We start from the raw sequence: 23098 nt of genomic DNA, 5'->3' as shown, positions 1-23098 counted from the left end.
AATCAATAAGAATAAGGTAATAAGTTTTAAATCAATAACTTAAGATAATTTACTTAAAATTATCTTAAATCATTAAGTATGAAATATTAAGTTTTAATCCACTTAGACTAGATGAGGAACTAAAATCAGATATCGGTTACCGAGAGGAGTGCTCTTCATAGAATTATATTTTTTTGAATTATAGGGAAAAAAAGAAGTATATATGTCCACAAAAACAAAAAAAAAAAGAAAAAAAAAAAAGTCAGCAAAGTGCATTTTCAAGTTAAGCAAATCAATTTGGTTAAGGATTAGAGATACACAACACCGAAAGAATCCTTAAGTCTTACTAGAGATGACATACTAAAATTGATTCTTTTGAATTATGAGGTTAGAATGGAGTTCAAAAGAGAAGGATATGCACTACAAAATCATTATAACGAATTGTCAGGTCAAATGAAATGAGTTTGGTTCAGGATTGAAGTTACACTACCCTAAGGGAATGGTTGTGATCATAGTTGATATCACCTAACACTAAAATTTTCATATTTGAGTTCTAAAACAAAAATTTATTCTTAAAAATATTCCCGAGAAACATATTTTTAATAATTGTTTTCAAAATTAGTACCGAACAGACCTGACATTTCTTGAGAAGGAGATCATGTGCGACTGAAAGCTTAAAAAAAAAATTGAAAGGGATTTTATTGGATATAAATTCAGAGTCATTGAGATAGCCAGTGAGTGGAAGCTTACCCAGAAGAGTATGCCGTCATATATCTGATACATGTGGTCCACTACAACAGTTGTATACCAAAACCTTGGATTAGGTTACAAGAGCAGTAAATTCAACATTCATCAAGCAAGGAATCAAATTCAAGCCCAGCTGCCTACTGTGACAACGAAGCACTGAGGGAGCTGCCAGTTAAAAAAACAATTGTAATCCAGAAGTCTCTGTATTTGTTGTTATATGAGAACAAAAATCTCCTTATTTGAAGGAACCAAAACTTCTTCAATGATAAAATCCCTTAACTGAAATTTTCTTAGTATTTCCCTCTCCATGAATGCCATTTGAGTTTCAATTGGAACCACAAAGGAGGAATACCAAGAATCCCCCGAGCCATCCTTGGATCAAACACATTGAATTGCACCCGACTCAGGGAGTCCAAGATAACCTGGGCAGGCACAGCTGGTAGAAGCACTGGAAGAGCCTCAGCAGGTACTGTTCCAGCTAATTGACGAGCCTTCTCCAAATGGGCATTAGCTACTGATGCCATATCAAAAACCACGTCACACAGACCCTCAGGAGAATCCATTCGAATCTCTGATCGACCTCCCTGTGTATCCAACAAATTGTGATTGGCTGCTAGGTCCTTTGGTATATAAGGAAACTGACGGTTTCGATTAGCATGATATGGTAGAGACCTTAGCAGCAAGAGAAGGCCACTTGCCTTACCAATGTGTGATGCTGCATGATCTGCTGCAGTAGACCTGATCCCACCAGCTTGAAGTGTTGTGTACAGAAGAGTGGATACAGTGTCCTCAGCATATCGCTCCAACTCTTCAATCGTTTCCGGCATATCAGTAACCTCTCTTCTTGCATCATTGATTCGAGCTTCAACAGACCGTTTCATCCAGCCCTTGCTGATTTTGTGCTCAGATACCACAGATGCAAGGGCCTGAGCTGTTGGATGCTCAATCGTTTTGTTGGCAAAAATTTTGTCTATGGCTTCCTGCCACCAGAGGAGGCGCATAAGGCCAATCCTGGGATCAGAAGCAATATCCATTGCTCTGGCGGTTTCAACATTAAAGGCACGGATGGCAAATGCAGCCTTCCGCATTTTGGGAGGGAGCTCAATGTTGCAGAGGTAGTGATGGTAATCATAATTTCTTACTTGCTGTACACAGTAGGAGAAAGCTGCCTGTATTGTACTTGATGCCGAAGCACCCTTCATCGAGTACCCGCTAGGGTTATTCCTGCCACACATAGTAAACAAATGGCAATACTAAATGAAACACCACAAAATTAAATAAAAAAATAACAGTTGAAATGATTTCCATAAGCACTGGCAAGATTCATAGAAGGGAGACCCGATTTGAATCAGTAAGAAAGAACTCTTTCGAGAGTCCAGTGCCCTAATGTTTTTTCTCCTTTTATAATGAGCTAAGCTAAGAGAAATTGCTATATCCTATATTGTATGGACTGGGGCATGACTGTCAGATGCGGGCATGTGTTTAGGGATCTGATCCTTCACAACTCAAATTTTAGAATAAACGAACCCAGCGAAAAAGGATCTAAAAAAGGACACGGGCATTGGGATATGATATAGTCAAAGAAAAACCAAGTAAAAATTAATTGGAAGTGAAGATATCTTTTTCAAAGATCTCATATTGTCCCTCTAATCTCTTTCTTTTCTTTTTTATTCATTTCATCCCTAAATATTCATACAAAAATTCACTTTTCTGCTAACTTCTCTTTTTTACTAATGTAATTATTACTAAGAAAGTTGAAAGAAAAAAAAAAGATATCAATGGAAAAATCAAACAGCCACACCTATAGTAAAATAGAAGTATCAAACAAGGATCTCATACCCATTCCCATATCATGCCGTGTCGAAAGATACATTGGGTGAAATTGAAGGATCCCGATATCATGGACTGTATGTTATCATTGCATTAAATTTGATAAACATAATTTTAACTTCATGAAGCAATTGCAAGAGCTGCTACCCCAAATTATTCATCCAAAAACTTAAAATTACAAAATTGGGAAGGGGAGGACAAACGGAAAGTCTCTTCACAGGTCCAATCAGCATTTCTACAAAATAACTCAAATTACTATACAACTTACATTTGATAGGGATGACTTCTTCTGTGAAGCTAATTATAATTGTGATCTGACTAAAGTTGCAAGTCTAGACCTAGTAGATGTCTAAATTGACTATCAAACTGTTACAACTCTGTCAAACTAAATCACACTTTTGAAGTGGCCTAAATTTAATTAACAGTCAAAGTTCAAAATCTTTATGGATTCTGCAATGGGAATTACATGATGGAGTTTTCAATAGTAACACAACCAGCCAACTTACAGCCGAAGTATTTTTGTTCACTGGCTAAACTAAGGTGCAGTTTGGATCTCAAATATCATCAAGAAAAAGAGGAACAATGGAAGGGAAAAAAGCAAGAGAAAGGAAAAGAATTAGAAGAAAAACAAAAAATAAGTATGTCCTGTGTAATTCCCATCACAACCAAATTAGAGCACTTGAGATTCCTTCTAATTGGATGGAATCCATGGCAGGACTGCCTCAAACCCTGTACCCTATTCCTAGGAGCCTTAAACCCTGAACCCCATTCCAGAAATGCATTTTCCAGAAAGGCAAACAAAAAAAAAAAACAAAAAAACACTCTTCACATGGGACATCAATCAAACAGAAGCCGAGCATACCAATGTGACCCATTTAAAGAATCACGGCTCATTTGACATACACTGAACGCAGAGCTTTGGGAAAAAGAAGAAATGGTGGAAGAAATCGTACCAGAGAAAAGGTCAAGATCGTAATTGTTGAAGGAAGTGACGAAGCTCAAAGTCTCTGTCAATGCAATAGAAGATTCGGCCCCATTCAAGCAGCTTCTGGTCTGAATAATCAAACAATCAATAACTGAAGACAATCAAATTTTTACAGAAATTCAAACCCTAACTCTACAGAAATTAGTAAATTACACAGCAATTGTAACTTACATTTCAAGCTCCAGAATCGAGAAAACAATACTCAAGCTTGGGTTTAAAATTACGGGTAGCAGGAATGTAAATTCGGCCTGTTGGCTTCAACTGCAAGTCCACCCGATCCCGCGCGAAAATATCGGGCTTGGTCCGATTCTAAACCCGAGCACGGCGATGGGCTGGCCCAAGCATAACCCAAACAACGTCCATAAATGTTACAAACACCAAAACAAGTCAATTTCAATTTCTTGACTTGAAATTGGATGCCTTGAAAGTAAACGGTTGCTATATGCATTTCTTAAGCACAGATTTTGAGAGTACTCCAAAAATATTCAACTAAGAATTCTCAATTTTAATCAATTTAATAGTAATTTAATCTATCGATTTTTTTTTTTTTATCTATACATATTTTAGTCATTTGAAGCATTTTAGAGTGCATTATACTTCCCAATAGCTTGATTTTTTTTTTTTTCATTCATTTTAATATTTGGATGACTTAAACGGAATGAGAATGAAAAGTAAAAATGACTCCAATAGAAATATTTTTTTAAAATGAAAATAAAAAATTATTTCAAACTATATGTAAAAGTATTATTGTCAATTTATTTCTCTTTCTATTCTCATTTCCATTATTATCAAATATTGAAATTGACACGGATAAACATTCCAACCTTTTATTCATAGATGCATCCAAACATAAAAATTAGAATCAGAAAATTCATTTTATACAATGAGAAATAAGAATTAGAAACAAGTATTTAAACAAAGAGAGAACGTCTTTGGAGAAGATGGGACGAGATACAATAAGAACAGATCAAACAATGGAACAAAAGTATAAAAGGATGAGATCAAAGTACAAAGCAATAAGACAAACTTTGATACTGAGCGATAAGACCTAATTGTGCATACGGCGCATTCCGATCGATCCCGTATTTCGGCATGTATTGATTTGATTCTAGACCCTTTAATAGGAGACGATTCTACATGAATATCTCACTGTTTCTGCAGCCTGCCTGAACATGAGAGGTAATTATTCAAGTAAATTACTCATCATGAGAGGGTTGAGACAAGATGAGCAGAGAGTAAAAGATGGCACTCCAACAATTATTCAATCGATCAAAAGCAGAAATGATTCATTGATGGTCTAAGCATGTATTTTCTGGAATACACTAGGCTAGATGGTAAGGAACCCTCAGTTGATTATTAATATCTTTCACAGAACTGTTCCTGCAACTAATGCTCTATAACCTCCAATGTACAAACTGCATAGGCATCCTTCAATGGTACAATGTGCAAGTTACAACAGTGATGACCGAAGAAACCAGCATTTTTGTTTGTTGGTCATCAAGCTTCATGACGACCCCCCAACCAATAAACAAGCAAACAAATCTTCAACATAGAAGATGGAGAAGAATAATAGTCAATCACCCCAAACTAGTTTGAAGATATTCCTACTAGCAACTGCATTAACCATGTTGTTGCTCTGCTTCCTGAGCATCTCCTCTTGTGCAAGTATGTCACCGTCCTATTTGAAAACAATTAGAATAAAACCCAAGTGAGGGAACATATCAGATGTTTTCAAGTAAGAAAGAGAAGTCATTGAACTAGGTTATTCATTTTTAGAAATCACCAACAGTACAAGAAACTAAATCAAAATTGAGTATGCATTAAAAATAACAATAATAGTAATTACAAAAATTAAAGACAAATTATCACGTAAAAACGCTGATATTAGAAGGTGTCCATGTAGGGTCAAAGAAATCAACCGCTTGCAAATTCAAACCGGGAAATATAAAGAGAAATCTCCCGTGTCATTGGATTCATATTAATGCATTTTCAAACAATTTTATAATAATTTTTGATATGTCACAGGCTGCTGAATTAAACCTGAGAATCTTAATCCAGAAGTAAATTTTCTTTCAAAGGACAGTAATAGGTGCTGGAGTTCAAAATATGCATTCAGGCTCAAATACTCTTTGAATTAGAAGACATGCTGATTGTTCATTGAAAGCTCCAACTAAAAACTTGTGAAAGGAATGAGGCCTCACAAGAAGAGAATATGCACGAGCAAGAGACAAAAGTGTTGGGTACAAATCCAGAACAACAACAGCAACCTCCTCTGTTACCTGTGGGACCTGCATTTGTGAAGTTTCATCATGCACACTACCAAAAAGGAAGACACATGTTGAAAATAATTCTCCAGGCCACTCAATTATATTCAAGGATTATACAAAATAAAAGTTCTTGAAGAATTCTACATGCGTAAATTCAAAGGCTATAATAGTATTGAAAACAGAGAATGATTTCTGAATAATACTTGTATTTTCACCAGGTATATTTATAACATATTCATAATGTTTACTAAAAGGAAATAACTCTATTCTACACTTAGAAGTACTCTACTAAATCAGTTACTAATTAAAATAAATAAATCAGGCCTTAATTACAAGAAATAAATCTCTCTAACTGTACCAAAAAAGAACACATTCAAATAAATCCCAAGCTATACGGGTTGTATAATCTGGCAATGACTGCACCAATTCTCCAACACATCCCCTCAAGCTGGTAAGTAAATATTTTTTATTCTCAACTTGTTTATGATGGATTGGAATAGTTGAGCTGCAAGTCCCTAGGTCAATATGTCGATCAGCTGTCTTTCTAATTAATTAAGGGGTGCGTACCAACTAACTATCCAGTTTCTCCCTAATGAAATGACGATCAACTTCAACATACTTAGTTCAGTCATAATGAACTGGATTGTGAGTTATGCTAATAGTCAACTTGTCACAATAGAGCTTCATAGGACCTTCCTAAACTTACTCTAAGATACTAAGAATGATTTTTATCCAGAGAAGGTCACATAATCCATGCACCATGGTTCCAAATTCTGCTTCAGTGTTGGAGCTAGCAATCACAAACTGTTTCTTACTCCACCAGATTACCAAATTCCCTCCCTAAAGTACTATAACCAGATGTTGACCTATTGTCTGCAATTGATCCTGCCCAATCAGCATCTATGTAAACCCCCAGTGTCATCCTCCAAGTTTTCTTAAAACAAAATACCATTGTAAGGAATTAACTTCAAGTATCTATGTATCCGGGTAACCGCCTCCATGTGCACCTCCTTGGTATTGTGCATAAATTGGCTCACCTCACTCACAACAAATATCATATGAGATCCCATATGTGATATGTAAATTCATTTCCCTATCAAGTATTGATACATCTCTCTCTCTTTCTACCAGAGGATTCTCTGGCCCTTCATCAAGTTTGAGGCCACCCTCAATGGGTGCATCTGCCGACTTACACCCTAACAGTTCAGTTTCTCTGAGGAGATATGTGAAATCACAATACCCTCATTTGACCGAGAAACTTCAATCCTTAGAAAGGATTTAAGTCTTTCTAGGTCTTTAATTTCAAACCTTTTTTCCAACTTCTCTTTTCCTCTCCCCATTTCTTCTAAATTATCTCCAGTCACATTGATATCATCAACAAACATGGTGAGAGTAGTTATTTTCTCACTCCCAAAGTGTTTAAACAGCATATGATTCCCTTTCCTCTAAATCTAAATCATGTTCTTTATTGCCTTAAAAACCTTCCAAACCAAGCTCGAGGGGGTTGTTTAAGCCCATATAGAGCCCTCTTCAATCTATAGACTTTTGTTCCCCTTGAAATTTTCTTCTAGACTAGGTGATATCCCCATATAAATCTCCATATCTAAATTCCCAAGGGAGAAGGCAATCTTTACATTTAACTAATGCAAGGATCAATCAAAGCTAGTAGCAAGGGATAGCAATATACAAATAGTATTTTTTTCCCACTAGAGCAAAGGTTTCTTGATAATCTATTCCATAAGTTTGAGTATATGCCTTAGCTACTAATCTTGCCTTATATCTTTTAAGTGTCTCATTTACTTTATATTTTATTATAAGCACCTACTTACACCTAACATATTTCTCCCCAACAAGAAGATCCATAACCTCCTAAGCATTTCCCTTTTTTTTTTTCAAAGGCACTCATCTCCTCTTGCATTGTCTTCCTTGAATTCTCATCCCCTAGTGCCATTTCAATAGTTTTAGGTATGTCAATAGAGCTAAGTTTGGTAACAAATGTTCTCTAAAATGCCAAAAAGCTACCAAACAAAATAAAGTTAGTCAAACTTCTCTAATGGTAATGGGTAAACAAAGATCATCCAATACATTGGAACTAGACTCAAGTTGAGTTTCAATACCTTCTTTCAAGTTGATAATAGGAGCAACACTCAGAGGTTCAAGGGTAGACTATATTCTCCTAAAGTAAACCCTGAGTGGTGTAGCATCTCTCCCTATCTCCTTTAGATAACAAAATCAATAATAGTGTTATCAAAGGCAATCACCTAGGTTGCCTAGGCCACCAAGCCAGACAAGGCAAATAAAAGTCACCTCTTAAAGACCCAACCAAGGCGGTTTCAAAAAGGCGAAGCCAAGGGAGTCGCCTTGGGATAAGGTGTAAGGCATAAAGGCGAGTCACCTTTGATCATGGGTTAAGATTAAACATACTTAGATTGTAATTTAATTCAATATAACATCAAACTAAATGAGGTATAAGATGAAATATTATATTATCAATCATAGTACTAATGAGATAGAGGGCTATCAACCTAGTCTTGATGGAAGTGATGATAATTTTAATTCCAATGATGACTATGATGATGATGTGAAAAGCTTCTCTAGGATGTTCATTTTCTTATTTTGTTTTTTATTCTAATTTTTAGATGTCTAGAAAATTAGAATATCCATTTGGACATGATGAATATCTCTAAACAATATGATGTTTCTTATGATGTGGAGTATAATATTTAACACTTCAAATCATTATTACTATTTAGTTAATTTTATAAGACACCATTAAAAATGAAAAATTAATAATGTTGATTGTTGAAGATGCTGCTTATATTGGTTAAGTATTGAATAGGTAAATATATGTATACTTTTTTTCGCCTTACTATAGTCAAACTATCACCTTGTTTTTCACCTTTCACCTTTCGCCTTAAGCTATAAGAAGTCCTATAGCCTTGACATCTTCTTTTTCTTTTGACAACATTGATCGAGAATAATAGACTAAGGAACCACAGGTTCAAAGTTAGTGGGCCTTGAGTGAGTCTTGAGGATGACTGGGGAACTACCAGGAGAGCTTGGGACAAGAACAAGCACTAATTTAGGGTCGAATTCATAATCAATTTTAGTGTATGGGGCCAAGAACTTTGAAAAAATTTCTTATCTGTTGCAAATGGCTCCCCTTGAAGATAAGATTGATGAAAAAATGCTTGACTGTCATGAAAGTTAACATCCATAAATACAAAAATTTTCTTGAATGAAATCACTTATATCCCTTTTCTAATGGAGAATAGCCAACAAATACACACTTAGGGGCTCTAGGATTAAGTTTTGTTCTTAGGTGAGCATGAATATGAACAAAGGCTACACAACAAAATTTTTTAAGAGGTATACAACTATAGTCATTGAATTAAGGGTATAACTAACAAAGTTGACTCATGAGTAATTGAGAGTAAAAAGCTCAAGAGTAGTCTATCAATAAGATGAGCAGAAGGACAGTTTCCTCCCAATAGGTTTGGGAACATTTATTTGGAAAATCAAGGCACTAATAATTTCAAGCAAATGTCTCTTTTTTCTCTCAATTATCTCATTTTGCTGTGAGATTGATGAAAAATGTCATCTTTTTGTAAATATGGTGAAAGATACTGGTCAACGTATCCTCCTATTATCAAATCTCAAGGTTTGGATTTGAGTTAAATTAGGTGCTCACCATTTTCTAGAAAACAAGAAATATAGTAATGACATCCATCTTTTGTTTCATTTTGAGTTAAATTAGGGTTGTTTTTTGTACATCTTGTTGGACAATTTTTTGTTTCAGCTACAAGGGGGTGTCTTTTTCTTGTACATCTTGGGCTACTATTTTAGTGCCTCTTCATAATACAATACTTTTACTTATCAGAAAAAAAAAATGGTATACATAAGTAATTCTTGTATAATCCATCAATAAAATATACAAACCACTTTACCACACAAATACTTTAGATCTTTATAGGTCTACAAACAATAGGATGTATTAAACTGAAAAAAATAGAATTTATTTTATTATTAAGGGAAAAACAATTGATGGTGTTTGTTGATTATAATGTATTTATAGTGTACAATCTTTCTTTCCTTTCTTAATATAGGTCACATATATGGTAGTTAGTTCAACCTAGCCTTATATATATATTTCTCTATTGTAAGAAGTTAATCATATCATTGAGAATTAAGGTTTTCTCTCTCTCTTTCAACTAAGGGGAGAAAACTTTATTCTTTCTGGTTTATCCGTATAATTAATTCCGAGAATCCGTCCAGTGACCGTGTTTCATTTCGGTCACCTTTGCCATCTCCCAAAGCTTTCCGGTCAATCATATCGTGGTCAGAAAACCCTCATCATCGTCAACATTTTTCCGACGATATTTTCCGGAGACTTTTCTGGCGACTTTTCCGGCGACTTTTTTTTCCGACGATATTTTCCAACACCGACCACATCATCAGGAGCGCAAAGAGGAGATCTGCAACTTTTCTCAAAGCATCGGAGCCAAAAATTGATCCACGCGCCTCCCATGCGCCGTTTTTCTCCGGCAGCCTGAATCCCATCCGCCGGCACTTGAGGGTGCGTGGCCCACTTTCTGGTGCCGAGCTTCTACCAGCAAGCTTGTCCGGCACCGTCTTGCACTTAAAGCCTCTGTCAATCCTCTCCGAACCCTGCTTCTCCATTTTTTTGGTATTTCAACCTCCGCGGGTCTTCTTTCAGCCTCCAACGACAGCTCCCTTCCTTGGCCGAGACCTGTGTGTGCCTTAGGAAGGCCTTTTCTTCATCTCCAGTCACTTTTCTCCTTTGTTTGGGTCCCGACATACCAGGTTCTTCTTCCACAACTGTGATCCGACCTCCCTTTAGGGCTCTCTTCGATCCAAACGTGATTCAATCTCAAGTGAAGTGGATATGGCGACTAAAAATCCTATTTTTACATCCGTCATCTCTGGATCTCCTACTATCACATCGGAAAAATTGATTGGTAGTGAGAATTATCTCTCCTGGTCAGCGTCCGTGGGACTCTGGTTTATGGGACAAGGTTATGAGGATCATCTAGTTACACCTGAGGATGCTATACCTGATGACGACAAAGTGCAATGGAAGAAAATCGATGCACAATTATGCAGCGTATTATGGCAATCTGTTGATCCCAAAATTTTACATCATCTTTGTGCCTACAAAACCTGCTTTAAATTTTGGACTCAGGCTAAAGGATTATACACGAATGATATTCAACGATTTTATAAGGTGGTTTCTGATATTGTTCATGTGAGACAGCAGGACATGGATATGTCTACTTATATTGGCAGATTGCGTCTCTTAAGGAGGAGTTCTTAACTTTGATGCCCTTCACTAATGGTGTTGAAGCTCAACAAATACAGACTGACAAGTTCTTTATGGTGTTAACCCTCATTGGCCTCCGTCCAAATCTTGAGTCTGTCCGATATCAGATTCTTGCTAGTCCATCAGTACCATCATTGGATGATGTGTTCACTCGTCTCTTACGTCTCTCCTCTACTCAGACCTTGTCGACTGATGGTCCTTCAGATTCATCTGTGTTAACCTCTCAGACTAACTCTTGAGGAGGACGTAGTGGCAATCGGGGTTGAGGACAACGTCCTCAGTGCACCTATTGTAATAAACTTGGTCACACTCGAGATTGTTGCTATCAGTTACATGGATGGCCTCCTCGCACTGCCCACATTGCTCAGTCATCTGATCCTCTGCTATCTCGACCTGACTCTGCTGCGAGCTCCACATCTCAGAGTATCACCCTTACTGGTAGTGATTATGATGCCTATCTCCGATATCAGGCAGTCACATCAGCTTCTGTTGCTTCTGTTGCCCAGACCGGTAATGTCTCTGTCTGCTTTACTCAGTCTCCTTCTCTTGGGCCGTGGATTCTAGATTCTGGAGCATCTGATCATATCTCTGGTAATAAACACCTTTTCTCCTCTATTACTACTACCTCTGCCTTACCTACTGTTACTTTACCTAATGGTTCCCAAACTATGGCTAAAGGTATTGGTTTGGCTCATCCTCTCCCTTCCCTACCTCTCCATTCTGTCCTTTATGCCCCTGAGTGTCCTTTCAATCTTATTTCCATCAGCAAAATAACTCGCACTCTTAACTGTTCTATCACTTTTTCTGATAAATCTGCGATCTTGCAGGACCGGAGTACGGGGAAGACGATTGGCATAGGGCGTGAGTCTCAAGGCCTCTATCACCTCACATCACCTTCATCTCCTGCAGCTTGCATTTCCACCGATGCTCCTCTTTTCATTCACAGTCGTCTGGGTCATCCTAGTCTCTCCAAGTTCCAGAAGATGGTCCCTCGTTTTTCCACTTTGTCGTCGTTTGCGTGCGAGTCATGTCAGCTTGGGAAACATACTCGTGTCTCTTTCCCAAAGTGTTTGAATAATCGGGCAAAGTCTCCTTTTGAACTTGTCCACACTGATGTTTGGGGTCCGTGTCGGACCGCGTCTACTTTAAGATTTCAGTATTTTGTCACTTTCATTGATGACTATTCAAGATGTACTTGGCTATTTTTAATGAAAAATCGAGCTGATTTATTCTCTATTTTCCAGAAATTTTATGCTGAAATCCAAACACAATTCAATGTTTCTATTCGAGTGTTACGCAATGACAATGCTCGGGAATATTTTTCTACACCCTTTACTTCTTTTATGTCCCAACATGGGATCCTCCATCAGTCATCTTGTGCTCATACTCCTCAACAAAATGGGGTTGCTGAACGTAAAAATCGACATCTTGTTGAGACAGCTCGTACCCTCATTCTCTATAATCATGTTCCTTTTCGTTTTTGGGGGGATGCTTATTAGTTGATTAATCGTATGCCCTCATCTATATTACATGACCAAATCCCTCATTCCCTCCTTTTTCCTACCCAACCTCTTTATTTCCTTCCTCCTCGTGTCTTTGGTTGTACTTGTTTTGTTCATACTCTCACACCTGGGCAGGACAAGCTCTCCGCCAAGTCTACGAAATGCATCTTCTTGGGATACTCTCGACTTCAGAAGGGTTATCGTTGTTATTCCCCTGGCACTCATTATTTTCTCTCCGTTGATGTCACCTTCTTTGAGGACTCTCCATTCTTCTCATCCTCTGAATCTCTTCCCATTTTTGAAGTATTGCCACTTCCTTATATTTCCCCCCTTTAGATGCGCTCTCTCATCCTCTTCAGGTTTATCATCGTCGACATCGTGCTGTTGATCTTCCTCTCTCTTCAGCTGAGGTATCTGATGACTCACCTCCTATCCCACCGATTTCTCCTACCCCGGCCCTGTTATCTTCTGACCATTTGCCTATTGCTCTTCGGAAAGGTAATCAGTCTACTTGCAATCCTCCTCCTATTAATAATTTTTTAAGTTACCATCGATTATCTTCATCCTATTCTGCCTTTGTCTCTACTTTATCCTCTGTTTCTCTTCCTAAGAGCACTAGTGAGGCACTTTCTCATCCTGGGTGGCGACAGGCAATGGTTGATGAAATGGCTGCTCTGCACTCCAATAGCACATGGGATCTTGTTTCTTTACCTCCTGGTAAATCTACAGTTTGATGTCGTTGGGTCTACACTGTTAAAGTTGGTCCTAATGGTCAGGTTGATCGCCTTAAGGCCCGCTTGGTTGCTAAAGGTTATGCTCAGATTTATGGTTGTGACTATGATGACACCTTTTCTCCTGTTGCCATGATTGCTTCTGTTCGCTTATTTTTCTCCATGGCAGCTATGTGTCATTGACCTCTTTATCAGTTGGATATTAAGAATGTTTTCCTTCATGGTGAACTTCTCGAGGAAGTGTATATGGAGCAACCACCTGGTTTTGTTGCTCAAGGGGAGTCTGGTTTAGTGTGCAAGTTACGCCGCTCTCTATATGGCTTGAAACAGTCCCCTCGGGCATGGTTTGGGCATTTTAGTTCAGTTGTTCAAGAGTTTGGAATACTTCGGAGTGAAGCAGATCATTCAGTTTTCTATCATCATAACTCTTTGAGCCAATGCATCTATTTGGTAGTTTGTGGATGACATTGTCATTGTGGACAATGATCAGGAGGGTATCCAAAGACTAAAGCAACACCTTTTCAACTACTTTCAAACCAAAGACTTGGGCAAACTCAAGTACTTTCTAGGACTTGAAATAGCTCAATCCAGTTCAGGTGTGGTTATGTCACAAAGGAAGTATGCCTTAAACATCTTGGAAGAAACAGGTATGTTAGAATGTAAACTTGTTGACACTCCTATGGATCTAAATGTCAAACTTACACCAGGACAGGGGGAGCCTCTAAGAGATCCTAGGAGATATCGACGACTTGTAGGCAAACTAAACTACCTCACCATCACTCGGCCAGACATCTCTTTTCCTGTGAGTGTGGTTAGTCAATTTCTACAGTCACCATGTGACAACCATTGGGATGCTGTGATCCGCATTCTTTGATATATTAAAGGAACACCAGGCCAAGGTATGTTGTATAAAGACAAGGGCCATACCCAAATTGTTGGTTACACAGATGCAAACTGGGCTGGTTCACCCTCAGATATGCATTCCACCTCAGGGTATTGTGTTTTTATTAGAGGTAACTTAATATCCTGGAAGAGTAAGAAACAAGATGTAGTGGCCAGATCAAGCGCCGAAGTTGAGTATCGAGCTATGGCTTTGGCAACATGTGAACTCATATGGTTGAGGCAACTCCTTCAGGAATTGAGATTTGGAAAAGATGAACAGATAAAGCTTGTCTGTGACAATCAGGCTGCATTACATATTGCATCCAATCCAGTCTTTCATGAAATGACCAAGCATATTGAAATTGACTGTCACTTCATTAAAGAGAAGATCGCATCAGGGTGTGTTGCTACAAGTTTTGTTAATTCAAATGATCAACTAGCAGACATCTTCACTAAATCTCTCAGAGGTCCTAGGATTAAATACATTTGTAACAAGCTTGGTGCATATGACATATATGCTCCAACTTGAGGGGGAGTGTTGAATATAATGTATTTATAGTGTACAATCTTTCTTTCATTTCTTAATATAGGTCACATATATGGTAGTTAGTTCAACCTAGCCTTGTATATATATTTCTCTGTTGTAAGAACTTAATCATATGAATGAAAATTAAGGTTTTCTCTCTCTCTCTCTCTCTCTCTCTCTCTCTTTTTCAACAGTGCTTAACAAGTTCATAGACATCACATAGGAAATTTTGAATATGTAATTTTTCAAACACACTAGGAAATGTTTTCTTTAATAATGTGAATGATGGATGACCCAAACGAAGATGGAATAACCAAACTTCAATTTTATTGGACCTAGAACTTTTGGATTAATAAAGGAGAACTTATGCATCTTGTACAACTTTTAGCCTCAAGGAGGTACAATCTATCCTTTTGTCTAACACACCCCCAATCATCTTCCTCATAAAAAGTTCTTGAAAAACCCACTCAAAATGTGAGAAGTTCATAGACAATTCAAATTTTTATGATATTTGAGATGAATAACATGTTAACAAAAAACTTTCAAACACGCAAATCATTTTCAAGGATGCTACTTTTAGCCAAAAGAGATATTTCCTAGCCAATTACAATGACAAATGTTCTATTGATTTAATTTTCTGATTTTCGAGGCATGAACTATAGGTTAAGAGGTAACTCGAAGAATTGGTCATATAGTCCGAAGCTTCTCAATCAATGACCTAAGGCTTGAAAACGATTTTTTAAGACATTAAGGATAAGAGAATACTTACATGTCCTAGCAAAACATGTTGTTCCCCACGCCATCTCAAGTCATGGCGGGAATTGCTTCAAATTTTCAATATCTTCTTTATTCAATTCTCCCTCTCAACTGATACTATTGTTTAGGGGGTTTTCATCAATGTTTTTTTTTTTATAAATATCACGAATATATTAAAGGGCAAAGGCCACCAAGCATACAGGATGTATACAATCTGCCTCAAAACGAGAGCACAAAAAAACAAGCACCCTTACCCTCCCTTAAGTGGCCGCTAGCCACTCCAAAAAACCTAAGAGTGAAGAGGACTCCTCTCCAATATACACCCTAGCCCAACTCCACAAGGTACAAACAAAAGAATTTTTGAGTTTTTGTATATTTAACACCCCTCCCTTGAAAGCTAACCTATTTCTTTCCTTTCATACCGTCCAAAAAATACACACCGGTATAGAATTCCAAATTTTTTTTCTCTTTTTCCCCACAAAGGGGCCCTTCCAACTGAATAACGCCTCCTTCACCAACTCTGGGAACACCCACTGAACCCCCACTAGGGCAAAAATAATTTCCCATAAGGCCCTTACCACTATACAATGCAAAAGAATGTGATTTACACTCTCCTCTTCACGACCACACAAAAAACAACGGTTAGGAAATTGCCAACCCCGTTTTTGAAGCCTATCCAGGGTAAGAATCTTCCCCACGAGGCTTCCCAAGCAAAAAACGCCGCTTTGGTTGGGACCCTGTCCACCCAAACGCCTCTATACGGAAAGTCGCAAGCATTGATAACAACCAGCCTGTAGTAGGCATTCTTCACCCTGTACCTCCCATGGCCCCCCCCTTTCCAAAGCACCACGTCCTCTTCTGAAGATAGTTTGAAGTCCCTGAGCATAATAAGCAATCCTCTAATCAAGTCCAACTCCCAATCATTAAAGTCTCTATGGAATCTAAGATTCCAACCTCCTGAACCACTGCTATGATCCCACATCTCATTAACCGTTGCATTCCTGTTGACCGCCATCTCATGTAGTTGGGGAAAAGAATGGGACAACCTCTCATTCCCACACCACTGATCAGACCAGAATTTCACTCTAGTCCCTTTTCCTACCTTAAACTTTGTATTTTCCCAACACCACTTAGCTTCCTTCATAATCTCCTTCCAAACCCCCACTCCATAAGTACCCCGGGCTTCTTTGGTTCTCCATCCAAGCTCTTCCTGACCATATTTCACCCCAATCATTAACCTCCAAAGATTATCCTTTTCAACTGCAAATCTCCAAACCCACTTTCCCAACAAAGCTTTGTTCAGGGAGTCAATCTTCCGAATGCCAAGGCCACCCTTCTCCCTTCGAGTGCACATCACCTCCCAATTAATTAAATGGACCTTCCTCTCTAAGCTGCCCCCTCCCCAAAGAAAGTCCCTTTGTAGTTTTTCAAGCCTCTTTACAACACTTTTCGGCATTCGAAAAAGGGACATATTGTAGATAGGAAGGCTGGCCATAGTACATTTGATTAAGGTGATACGCCCTCCCTTTGAAATATACTGTCTTTTCCACTGAGCTAATCTCTTTCTCATTCTCTCTTCCACCCCATCCCAAATGGAGGCAGCTTTGTGATGAGCTCCAAGGGGCAACCCTAAATAAACAGTGGGCAGCAATCCCACTTTACAGCCAAGTTCCACAGCCAGCTCCTCAATGTCTTCCACCTCACCAACTGGAATTAGGACACTTTTATCAAGATTAATTCTAAGACCGGAAGCCGCCTCAAACCAAGCCAAAATCCAGCTTAGAGCGGACACTTGCTCTTTGCTAGCTTCACAAAAGATGATCGTGTCATCTGCAAAGAGTAGGTGGGAAACTATCATCTCCTCTTCCCCTCTCCCCCGCATTCTGCATCCTAATAAGAAGCCCCCTTCAACCGCCCTTTTAATTAGAATACTAAGAACTTTCATTCCCAACACAAAAAGATACGGGGAGAGGGGGTCTCCTTGTCTTAGCCCCTTAGAATTTGAAAAGAAACCAGCCGGCACCCCATTGATCATGACTGAAAATTTGGCAGTAGAGATGCACCACCAAATCCACTCCACCCACCGCGACCCAAAACCCATTTTGACCAGAATTTTCATGAGAAAGTTCCAATTAATGCTGTCATAGGCTTTCTCAATGTCTAATTTACAGATCAGCCCTTTCTCGTTTCTCTTTTGCCAAAAAATCGATCACCTCATTGGCAATAAGAGACGCATCCAAGATCTGTTTGCCCCTCACAAAGGCGTTTTGGTCCCCGGACACCACCTTATCTAACACCTTCTTTAACCTATTCGCCAACACCTTAGCCAAAAGCTTGTACAAGCTCCCTAACAAGCTGATTGGCCGGAAATCACCCAAATCTTCAGCCCCTCCTTTCTTAGGAATGAGGACTATAAAGGTGGAGTTAAGGTTGTTGGCAAAAGAACGTTGGTCATAGAATTCTCTAAACAATTCCATAATCTCCTCCTTCACTAACTCCTAGCTTGATTGCCAAAAAGCGATTGTGAACCCATCCGGGCCCGGAGCTTTATCCCCATTCATACCCATTAAGGCTGCGTAAATTTCCTCTTCAGTAAATTGCACCTCCAGAGATTCAGCTTCACTGGAACTTAGACATTTAAAGTGCACCCCCTCAATATCCGCCCTCCAACCTGGTTCTTCAGAAAGCACCTACTGAAAAGCACTCACTATTCCCTCCCTCATCTCCTGCTCCTCCGTCATCCAAACTCCATTAATTTTTATTCTATCCATAGAGTTGTTCCTTCGATGAGCATTAGCCATCCTATGGAAGAACCCAGTGTTTCTATCTCCCTCCTTAAGCCATAACTCCCTTGACAATTGTCTCCAGTGTGTCTCCTCCAATAAGACCCATTTTTTAAAAGAGTCCTTGGCTTCTTTTTTCAGTTCAGTTTCATCTTCAGACAAGCTCTTTTCCCTTTCCACCCCGTCCCAAAATTCCACTTGTTGCAGGGCTGAGTTCTTGTTAGTTTCCAGCCTACCAAACACCTCTCTATTCCACACTTCATCAATATTAGCAAGATTAATATAAGGTTTATCTAATCAAAAAATTAATTATACCCTTGGTTCCTCCCCAACCTCTATTTCTTCTTCCAAAGCATTGAAGGCTTTCCATGGATTTACCAACACAACTCCTTGATATGTCTCGACTTCCACCAATAGTTACACCACTAAGAATCCTTATCACTTGACCTTCTGCCTTTGTTCTTTTCTGGGTTTGTGGTTGAGGCAACGACAGTAGGATCAATGGTCCGGCCAACAATAGCAATAACAATATTTTTAGGTTGAAAAATGATATGTTAAGCCATAATTTAGGGTTCTAATCTAGCATAACATCTCTTTGTCCTTCTTCCCCTCTAACAATTGCAAAAGCTTCCCTTACAAAAGAGTCTTTACCAAGAATTTAGACTTTAATCTAATCAAAATCATTATGTAGTCCAACCAAGAAATCAAAAGCTCTCCCTTTCAGTAAATTCCTAATATATCACTGAATCTTTGTCACACTTCATATTTAAGTTTTGATATTGATCTCATTCAAGCCACAACCTTTATATAGCATTGTAGTATTGAAGGACTAAAAGATTACCTTGTTTAGTATTTCGTATTCTAATTTTTAGTTCATAAATCTAAACATCTCTAACCTTTGCATAAGTCTAACAAGAGACCTCCCAAATCTTTCTTGATATAGCAAGGAACATGCAAGTTCTACTAATTTCCAACTGCATTAAGTTCCAACCAAAGCATTGAATTTTATGTCCACCTTACTCATCTATGATCCGAGTAAATGATTCAATTTCCTTTTTGCCTCAGGTACATCTTTAACAATTGTGACCACTCTAGGTAATTGCCTTCATTCAATTTAAATGTGGCTAGAATAATTTGGAATTCTCTTCGAATTGGGACTAGGTTTTTAGTGTTCATGATTGTTTGGGTAATAGTGGAAGAGGCATCAAAATTTTCTATTATCTTAGGCTGATTGGAGATAGGAAGAGATCACTGTAATGGGGAGGACATGCCAAGAAAAAACAAACAACCAACCTCTTGAAACCAACACCAGTAAGGATTCTAAGTAAGGCCAAAAGGATATGCGAACAATTCCAACCATTAAGGCTGGAAAAAATTGGGACTAACACCAATAATTAGAGTCAATAGATAGAAGAGAAAAAAATGTACCAAGCACAAGGTTCTGATACCATGAAAATAGAGAATGAGTTCTAAATAATATTTATATATTCACCAGATATATTTACAGGTTATTTATAATGTTTACAATGAGAAAAAAGACTCTATTCTAGACCTACAATTAATCCACTAAATCAAACACTAATTATAGGAAATAAATCAAAAACTAAAATCAGTCTCTAATTATAGAAAATAAATCAACTCAACTATATAGAAAAAGAAACAAATTCAAATTAAATCCCAACCTATACAGGCTATATAGCCTGACAATTACAGCATCGATTCTCCAACAAGTGCTCTACTTTTGACCCAAATACTTCTATAACATGAATAGAACTAAATTAAATAGTGATAGAACTATGAGAGACAAAGTTCAATAAAACCATTACTAATGATGACACAAGAACTAAAGATCATTCAGAAAGATTTGTAAATTTCAGCCATTATTGGTTAAGCCAATTATGTTTTCCTTATTACATCATTTACATGCAGTCATAATTTGTTGGCCATATGATTTTCTTCACATCAAAGGATTCTTATCATTCAAGTAGAGTTAATACCTGCATGAGTTGAATGGCAAATACATCACTGACTGTCATCTTATCCAGGCCATTGCAACTCCTAATAAATTCATTGAAAGGAGGACAGATGCTAGTGTTTTTAAGCTTGTCCTCAATCACCTGCAATCTGTAGCTATGGGTTATTGCTTGAGTAAGATAGCCATACTTCCTCAACGTATCAGCTAAGCCACTTGTTCTCTGCACATCAAATCCCTCTAAGATCTCTGTCGTGAAACAACTGCACACAAAACATAATATTACAATAGGATAAGAAAGAATTTGTAATACAGAATAAATATAATAGCCTGCACTAACTAGGGCAGACAATGCAAAAGTGCTCCACAAAGCAAAAATGGAAATACTTGACTTGGACAGTTTACAACTTAATTTTTAAGATTGTGGGTTTTTTTTTCTTTTATTTGATAAGTAAGAGATAGTATTATAAAAACGCAAAAAGCACACGAAAGTACATAGGTCGTATACAATGAGCACTAAAAAAAGAAGCAAAAAAAAGGGACACAAAAATACACCCTCCCTCAACAAAGACTCAACCAATCCATGAATTCCACCAAAGGCATATAGGGCTATGTACACGAGCACTAAAAAAGGAAGCAGAAAAGAAGGGACACAAAAATACTCCCTCCTCAAGAAAGACCCAACCAATCTATGAATTCCACCAAAGGCATATAACCTCTGCTATGTACCCTTTAACCCACAAAGAAAAATTGCTAAGAAAGATGTTTTTAATTCTTTGATCTGACAACTCTCCACTTTCAAAACATCTATGATTTCTTTCCTTCGAGATTGTCCAAAATATACATAAAAGGAGCAACCTTCCAAGCCTTAACACGCCTTCTACCAACAAAAGAGTTGGGCCATCCAAGAAGAGTCTCTCTAATCATCTCAAAGATAACCCATTGAATACCAAAACTGGAGAACACCAACTGCCATAAAACTCTCGTCTTATCACAATGTAGAAGAATATGATCGATGGTCTCTAACTCCTTGCACAAGGCATACCTGTTGACCAACGTCCACCCTCTTTTTTGAAGTTGATCCAAAGTCAACACCTTACCCCAACAAGCCTCCCAAGTAAAGAAACTCACCGTTGTAGGAATCCATGAGTTCCATACAATCTCTAAAGGGAAAGGGATAGCACAACCTATCTCCTAAAGAGAACAAAGCCCTCTTACAGAGAAAACCCCTTTGCTATCACACTTCCAAACCACTCTATCCTCCTCTCTCCTCATTGTCTGTCCATGGAGTAAGTGAAGAAACCACTTCATATTAACCAATTCCCAATCATTTAAATTCCTGACAAAACGGAAGTTCCAAGTTCCTCCTCCTACTCCCAAAAGTCGGCTACCCATGTCTCTTTCAAAATAGATAAGGCAAACAGGAAAGGAAAAGTCTCACATAAGGGCTCCTCGTTGCACCAACTAGATTTCTAGAACTTCACCCTACTTCCACTACCCACTGCAAAAGAAACCATAGTTTTAAAAAAGTCCCACTACTGCCCAATCATTTTCCAACCCCCAATCCCATAGGAATCTCTCTCCACATCTGATCTCTAACCCCTTTCTTCATCCCCTAACTTTCCCCTAACAATAGTTTTCCATAACGAATCACCTTCACTAGAGTAAAGCCAACACCACTTGCAAAGAAGGGCCTTATTTAGCAAAGAAAGAGAACGAACACCTAGGCCACCTTTCAATTTGGATTTACAAACAATTGACCACTTCACTAAGAGTAATTTGTTCTCTAAGGCCTCTCCTCCCCAAAGAAAATCTCTTTGAATCTTCTCTAGTCTCAACCTTACAATTCTTGGGATGGTAAACAACAACATAAAATAGATTGGTAAACTAGCAAAAGTAAAACCAAGCAACGTGAGTCTTCCCCCTTTTGATAGGTGTTGCCTCTTCCATAACAATAGCCTCTTGCGAAACCTCTCTTCTACCTCATTCCAAACTGCCACTAACTTGCACCAAGCCCCCAAAGGAAGACCAAGGTAAGAAGTTGGCAGCTTTCCTACGTTGCAACCAATTTCACAAGCTAACTCTTCCAAATTGCCCACCTTCCCCACTAGGATCATTTCACTCTTCTCCAAATTTATCTTCAACCCCAAAGAAAACCACGAAATGGCAGATTGTGGGTATTGAAAAATGCATCCAGAAGACAAGTCATGAGACTCTAGAAAGGATATTAAAATTGTTAAGTTTTCTTGAACAGCATATTCCACAACGATACAGCATTATAGGTTTTTTTTTCCTTTAAAAAAACACTTATTCTACATTTTAATTGAATTATGTCTATTGAAAATATTTTATTTAAAAAAGAAAAGAAAAGAAAAAAAAGAGGCTAATGATTTGATTGGATATTTGATAAAGAATAAGTTGACTACATAGAACCACACATGTTGCATACATTTTCCATTAAATAGTGTGAAATTAACTTGGTTAGAATCAAAGCATTCAAGATCCAAGTGCTGGAATGATATGGGGACCTTGATTCAACATAACCAATATGCAGACTGCAGTCACCAAATATCATATTTCTCCCAAAAGGAATTCAAGAACTTTGCTTGACAAGCAGTCAAAATATTTTGCAATTCTCTGAGTGTTTTTTGTCAAGGTCATAACTTCTAGATGAACCATGACATCTGCAAGTTGTGCCTAGCCAACACCAACATAATGCATGCCCATGGTTTTAAACTTACACTACAAGAATTTACTTCCACTCAAGAACCACAGATTACTCAACCAAACCAAGTTT

General features: G+C 38.0%; 2 protein-coding genes across 3 annotated transcripts in view; both read right to left on the bottom strand.

The window, feature by feature from the left end:
- Window positions 1-653: 653 nt before the first annotated feature.
- LOC117927800 (NADH dehydrogenase (ubiquinone) complex I, assembly factor 6) lies at window positions 654-3858 on the bottom strand. Its single transcript, XM_034847485.1, has 3 exons — window positions 3713-3858; window positions 3510-3609; window positions 654-1950 (listed from the first exon to the last, which is right to left on the bottom strand). The coding sequence occupies exon 3, from the start codon at window positions 1926-1928 to the stop codon at window positions 1017-1019; it is 912 nt and encodes a 303-aa protein (XP_034703376.1). The 5' UTR covers window positions 1929-1950; window positions 3510-3609; window positions 3713-3858; the 3' UTR covers window positions 654-1016.
- A 940-nt stretch (window positions 3859-4798) lies between these two features.
- The window catches only part of LOC117929024 (crossover junction endonuclease MUS81), a 33219-nt gene continuing 14919 nt past the window's right edge, over window positions 4799-23098 (bottom strand). The window contains exons 14-16 of one of the 2 annotated variants that reach the window (XM_034849210.1): window positions 20327-20564; window positions 5743-5829; window positions 4799-5219 (exon numbers count right to left, since the gene is read on the bottom strand). In XM_034849210.1, the coding sequence (XP_034705101.1) occupies window positions 5115-5219; window positions 5743-5829; window positions 20327-20564 (430 nt within the window). In that variant the 3' untranslated portion in view covers window positions 4799-5114. The remainder of the gene's footprint in view (window positions 5220-5742; window positions 5830-20326; window positions 20565-23098) is intronic. The other variant, XM_034849211.1, reaches the window with a different exon arrangement.

This window comes from Vitis riparia, chromosome 13 (assembly GCF_004353265.1).
Source record: "Vitis riparia cultivar Riparia Gloire de Montpellier isolate 1030 chromosome 13, EGFV_Vit.rip_1.0, whole genome shotgun sequence".
NCBI classification, from domain to species: Eukaryota; Viridiplantae; Streptophyta; class Magnoliopsida; order Vitales; family Vitaceae; genus Vitis; species Vitis riparia.
The sequence above is the reverse complement of the archived record's forward strand: the minus strand, read 5'-3'. Positions and strand labels throughout refer to the sequence as shown.

Bases quoted from the DNA above. Each gene is read 5' to 3' on its own strand.
- LOC117927800 (XM_034847485.1), bottom strand. From the start codon at position 1,928: ATGAAGGGTGCTTCGGCATCAAGTACAATACAGGCAGCTTTCTCCTAC.